Source organism: Zea mays, chromosome 10, assembly GCF_902167145.1.
Source record: "Zea mays cultivar B73 chromosome 10, Zm-B73-REFERENCE-NAM-5.0, whole genome shotgun sequence".
NCBI classification, from domain to species: Eukaryota; Viridiplantae; Streptophyta; class Magnoliopsida; order Poales; family Poaceae; genus Zea; species Zea mays.
This window is the reverse complement of record NC_050105.1, coordinates 61529589-61535696: the sequence shown is the minus strand read 5'-3', so window position 1 is coordinate 61535696 and position 6108 is coordinate 61529589. Positions and strand designations below refer to the sequence as shown.

Here is a 6108-nt window from a genome sequence, read left to right as displayed (position 1 = left end):
TGCAGATTAAAGGAAAGATTTGGGCAAATATGCAAGGAGATACTTCCTGCACAACTACAGTATGATATGCTAATGTTAACATATACAAACTGACGTTCAGGATTACAACATTATAGGATAATAACCAGAGTCAAACATATGCATATTTCTGCAATCAGGCAAAAAGTATTAGCATGATAACAACTTGCACGAGAATCAAGGGGGTACCATGGTCTGTTTCAGTGTTTTGGCACCAAATTAAGGTACTCCAGCAAACTCTTTTTGATGTAGTTTGCAATATCCAATGAACATTGATAAAGCATATGTGCACAATAGATCGGCTACAGCAGTAATAAACATATACTCCTACAAAAGAAAGCAACAGACATGAAATGCCAAGGCATTGCTACTTTTCCACTTTGTTCCAGATTATATTCCCTTCTTTACAGCAGTCTCCCAATCTACACAAGCATCTACCAATTCACTAAGTACCGACAACCTAAGCTGCACCCACATACACAAACGAACACACATGACAACAAAGACTTACATGACCCCCAATTTGCACGTCCCTAATCCTTCAAAATGACTCGCCAAATGGGTCACCTACACGTCCCTAATCCTACTACAGTCAGATAAAAGAGCAACCACCTAGTGCGGGGCGCTTGCATTATCCCCATCAGATTCAGGGTCCAAGTCCGAATCTGCAAGGAGTTTTAATGAATTAACGAGCTACTAAATCCATAACCCAGCATTTGTGGTGACAACTTTATTTGCTCCACCGTACCAGTTGATGAAGACGAGCCACTTCCTGGTCCGCTTGAGCTGCTGGCGGCCAGGGAATCCCTCTGGATCTCCACCGACTGGTAATTCATCGTCAGCATCTCATCACCGATATCCACATACTCGTCACCCATCTCAGCCTCCACTTCATTCTTCTCTGGAACGTCAGTCTCCTAAAATAGGAGACAGAAACAGGATCAACATTAGAACATAGTGCAAACATCACTAATTCATGAAAACTACTATAAAACAGCTAGGTTGCTTCTGAATGCCATACCGACTCTCCAATTTCAACCACCACAGACGGATTGACAGCAACCTCGACCCTGTCATCATCATCCGGAACAATTGTCGCATCGATGGCATCTGCATTCATCACAGCAGCATCACCATTCATCCTAGAATTCCGCTGGCTCTTCTTTAGAGCTTTCCTCCAATTGACCACAAATCGATCAAGCTCCCATAGGGTCTCGATATCCAGCTCATCGAAATCAAGCTCCACAACCTCCCCCGACAATGCTGGATCTCTGTTCCTCTTCTGCACAATCTGCAGCACATTCAGCACCTTGTCCTCAGGCAGGTTCTCAATCTCCACCCTCAGCTTCTGCTTCTCCTCCTCATCCATCTCCCTCTTGTTTGGCTGCCTAGCCTTGGGCTTGGGCCTCCTCCCACCCCACATCCTCAGGGGCGCTTGCACTGGCACAGAAACTGGGAGTTGCGGTGGTGGTGGTGGTGGCAGCAGATCAAGCTGCATTGGCGGCTCGAGCTGCTGGCGCTGCTGCTCGAACCACGAGACCGCCTCCTTGTACATCCCCTCAAACGTGGCGAGGAGGTCGCCGGCGTACCTGTGCACGTGGTGGTCGGGAGGGTTGTACCGCAGCGCGTTGTTGAAGGTCAGCCGGACGTCGCCAGCGAACGCCTCGTGCGAGGGGTACCGGCCAGCGGTGAGGTTTTGCTTGACGGTGCCGAGATCCATGGGGCTCCGAATGATGGCGCGGTAGTCGTGCAGCTTGAGGCCCTCCACGTCGACGGGGGAATTGAACCACACGCTTTTCTTCGATCTCCGCAGCCGCGTCAGGATATCCGCACATCGCCTCCGCATCGCCTCCACCAGCGCCGGCGGCGGGGAAGAGCGGCGCGCGGGAGGCTCCGGCTCGGGCTCCGGGCCCCGGCGACGCCCGTCCTGCCACGAGTCGATGCGGGAGACGAAAGCGCGGACGCGGCCAAGCTCGCCGGTGAGCCGCTCGCGGAGATGACGGGCCTCGGCGGGTGTCAGTTCCGACGGCCTGAATTTCACGTGCCTTAAGGGCGACGGCAAGGGCTCAGCCGCGACAGCCGAACCGGCCCGCGGCGCCGGCGGCGAGCCACTGACGATAGGGTTTGGTCCCGGGCGGTAGCGCCTAGGGTTAGGATTGGAGGATGGCTTGGGCATGAGGGGGGCGCGGGCGCCGCCCCAGTGGCGGTGGTGCGGGTGTCCGTGGTGGACCTCATCCCGGCCGGCGAGGACGGCGGAGGTCATCGGCGGCTTCACGCGATCTCACTATCTCCGTTGCATCGCTTCGTGGGTCTGGCTGGGCCTGGGCTTCGCGAGCTCTCGGGCTCGGGCGGGATCCGTTCGGCAAATGTTGGTTGGGGTCTTGGGGACTTGGGGTGCTGAGGACGAGGTGACGAGGGGTGGGGAGATGTGGAAGCGTGCTACGTGGAGGCCATCTGAGGACCGGCTCTGGACTGGTCGAGTTGTGTGGTGGTTTGCAGCTGTGGGCGTCGTGGACTCGTGGGGCCGGAAATGAGACACAAAAGGTGAGTATGCTGGTTTCCCACTCGAGTTTGGGCCTTGGACCAAAGGAATTATCATGGATTCAGATGTTGGACATCCGAATTATCGATATTTTATTCATTTAAAATGCTAATATGAATATTTGTATTTAATTTTAATATAGATATTAAAAGGATATGTCCGAATTTGATTTATAGTTTTTTCTCTACCCGAATCTAGATTCATATTCGATAAAACCGTAGAATATCCAATATTATCCATATCCGAGAATAAAAAAGATTCCATAAAACCATTAGAATTCTACTTTTATACTAATTACAAATTACAAATGATTTTATTTTTCATATTATGCTAGAAAAATTATGTACACCATTTAAAGTATTAAAATATGTATATGCTAAATAAATAATTATAGTAATCTTGTATTACTAGTGATATAAAATGATAAAATTAATTAATATTAAAAAAATAATTGTAAATACATGGGATTTTTTTGAGTCCAAGATACAAATATACCTAGTATAATAAATATTTAGAATCCAAAATACCTAATCAACTACAACTCTCCATTTTACAATATACAGATTAATTTGTTCGTTATTTTTATTTAAATTTCGGTGCACACACTCATATACTTCATTCATTTTGGAATGACATATTTAAATTTATTTACATATTAACTATTTATAAAAATTAAATGAATCGCTAGATATCTATTTATAGAGATTGTAAAATAATATGTAAATGTGGTCAAAGCTTGACATATATTTTTAATGTTAAATTAGGTATGTGCTACTGCATTGCGACGGGAGTAAAAAAAATTGTATAAAACATAGATACAGAAGAACAAACATCACTATGATATGCAAAATCCGTGTGGCAAACATTATCAATATCGCATAAATTATTTCTAAAGAGTTAATATAGAATTGGTCGACCGATCCGCCTAGTCGGCGGAGTTGGACACCTTCCGGAGCATAGCCCGAGATGTCGTCGGGTGAGTCATGACTGTGTCTCCCGCCCGTGGTTGGCCTTGGGCGAGTCGTGACTGCGTCTCCGGCTCGGGGATGGCCTCGGGCGAGTCGTGACTGCGTCTCCGGCCCAAGTGCGGCCTCGCACGAGGCGTGACTACATCTCCCACTCGATGGTGGCCTCGGCGAGCCGTGACTGCATCTCCCGAGATGAGACTGTGTCTCCCGCAAAAGGGCAGCCTCATGCGAGCCATGACTATGTCTCCTGCCCGAGGGTGGCCTAAGGCGAGCCGTGACTGCGTCTCCCCCCCCCCCCGAGGGTGGCCTGAGGCGAGCCGTGACTGCGTATCCCGCTCAAGGTTGGCCTCGAACGAGCCATGACCGTCTCCCAAGCCGTGACTGTGTCTCCCGCCAGAGGGTGGCCTCGGGCAAGCCGTGACCATTTCCCGAGCCGTGACTGCGTCTCCCGCCTAAGGGTAGCCTTAGGCGAGGCGTGACTATGTCTCCTGTAGACGTTAGCCTCGGGCAAGTCGTGATTGTGTCTCCCGAGCCGTAATTGTGTCTCCCACAGGAGGGCAGCCTCAGGCGAGGCGTGAATGCGTCTCCCGCCAGGGGTTGGCCCCGGGCTAGTCATGACCGCTTCTCCCGACCAAGGGTGGCCTCGGGCTTGCCGTGACTGTGTCTCCTATCCAAGGGCAGCCTCGAGCGCGCCATGACTATGTCCCCCGAGTCATGACTGTGTCTCCCGCCTGAGGGAGGCCTTGGGTGAGCCGTGTCTATGTCTCCTACCTAAGGGAGGCCTCAGGCGAGCCATGACTGTGTCTCCCGCCCTAGGGTGGCCTCAGGCGAGCCATGACTACATCTCCCGACCGAGGGAGGCCTTGGGCGAGCTGTGACTGTGTCTCCCGCCCAAGGGTGGCCTCGGGCGAGCTGTGAACATCTCCCAATGACTGTGTCTCCCGCCCGAAGGTGGCCTCGGATGAGCCGTGACCGTCTCCCGAGTCGTGACTGCGTCTCTCGCCCGAGGGTGGCCTCGGGCGAGTGATTGTGTCTCCCCTAAAGGTTGGACTCAGATGAGATGTGACTGCGTCTCCCGCCCGAGGACAACACTGGAGAGGCATGACTGCGTCTCCTGAGCTGTGAATGTGTCTCCTGCCCGTGGGTAGCCTTGAGCGAGCCGTGATTGTGTCTCCCGCTCGAGAGTGGCCTCATGCGAGCCATGACCGTCTTTCGAGCCATGATTGTGTCTCCCGCCCGAGGGTGGCCTTAGGCGAGGCATAATTGCGTCTCCAGCAGAGGTTAGCCTCAGGCGAGTCGTGACTACCTCTCTTGAGCCAGGACTATGTCTCTCGCCAGAGGGCGACCTCGGGCAAGCAATGACTGTGTTTACCACTCGAGGGTAGCCTTGAGCAAGCCGTGACCATCTCCCGAGCCGTGATTGTGTCTCCCACCCGAGGGTGGCCTCTAGCAAGGCGTAACTACGTCTCTCAAGCCATGATTGTGTCTCCTGCCTGAGGGCAACCTCAGGCGAGGCGTGAATGTGTGTCCCGCTCGAGGGTGGCCTCGAGCGAGCCATGACCGTCTCCCAAGTCGTGACTTTGTCTCCCACCCGAGGGTGGCCTTAGGCGAGCCGTGACTGTGTCTACCGTGGAGGTTGGCATCGAGCGAGTCGTTTCTGTGTCTCCCAAGTTGTAAATGTGTCTCCCACCTGAGGGCGGCCTTGGGCGAGCTGTGACTGTGTTCCTCACTCGACGGTGGCCTCGGGCGAGTCGTGACTGTGTATCTCGCTCGTGGTTGGCCTCGGGCGAGTCATACCTGCGTCTCCTGCCTGAGGGTAGCCTTGGGCAAGCCATGACTGCGTCTCCCTCCCAGGGTTGTCCTCGGGTGGGCCGTGACTGCATCTCCCGCCCGAGGGCGGCCTCGGGCGTGCCATGACTACGCTCCCGAGGCGTGACTATGTCTCCTGCCCGAGGGTGGCCTCGGGCGAGCCATTGTTGCATCTCCCATCCGAGGGAAGCCTAGGGTGAGCCGTGCCTGCGTCTCCCTCCCGAGGGTGGCCTCGGACGAGCCATGGTCGTCTCCCAAGCCATGACTATGTCTCTCGCCTGCGGGTGGCCTCGAACGAGTTGTGACTGCGTCTCTAGCCCGGGGATGGCCTCAGACGACTCGTGACTGCATCTCCCACCCGAGAGTGGCCTCGGGCGAGTTGTGTCTGTGTCTCCCGCCCGAGGGTGGCCTCGGGCGAGACGTGACTGTGTCTCCCGAGCCGTTACTGTGTCTCCCGCCCGAGGGTGGCCTTAGGCAAGGCGTAATTGCGTCTCCTACCCGAAGGCAGCCTCGGGCGAGCCGTCACTACGTCTCCTGCCTGTGGTTGGCCTTGGACCGGTCGTGACTGTGTCTCCCGCCTAGGGGTGTAAATGATACGGATATTATCCGAGCATCCAACCGTCCGAAGAGGCTAATTATCCGACTGGATAGTTTTTCGGATATCTACATAATTTTTGGATTTCGAATTCGGATTTGGATAGTATAGTTAGGATATCGGATACGGATATGAGATGATTGATATTTGTTGGATTTTGGATATCTGGATATCTT

At 53.2% G+C, this 6108-nt stretch overlaps 1 protein-coding gene across 2 annotated transcripts; it reads right to left on the bottom strand.

Annotated features, from left to right (window-relative positions):
• Positions 1-222: 222 nt before the first annotated feature.
• Positions 223-2499, bottom strand: LOC103641126 (transcription factor GTE7). Of its 2 annotated transcripts, XM_008664495.4 has the most exons (3): positions 1040-2499; positions 767-935; positions 223-683 (listed from the first exon to the last, which is right to left on the bottom strand). In XM_008664495.4, the coding sequence occupies exons 1-3, from the start codon at positions 2279-2281 to the stop codon at positions 631-633; spliced, it is 1464 nt and encodes a 487-aa protein (XP_008662717.1). In that variant the 5' UTR covers positions 2282-2499; the 3' UTR covers positions 223-630. The 2 variants fall into 2 exon arrangements, with proteins under 2 accessions (XP_008662717.1, XP_008662716.1); XM_008664494.4 differs by having other exon boundaries at positions 223-935; positions 1040-2464.
• Between the last annotated feature and the right edge of the window lie 3609 nt (positions 2500-6108).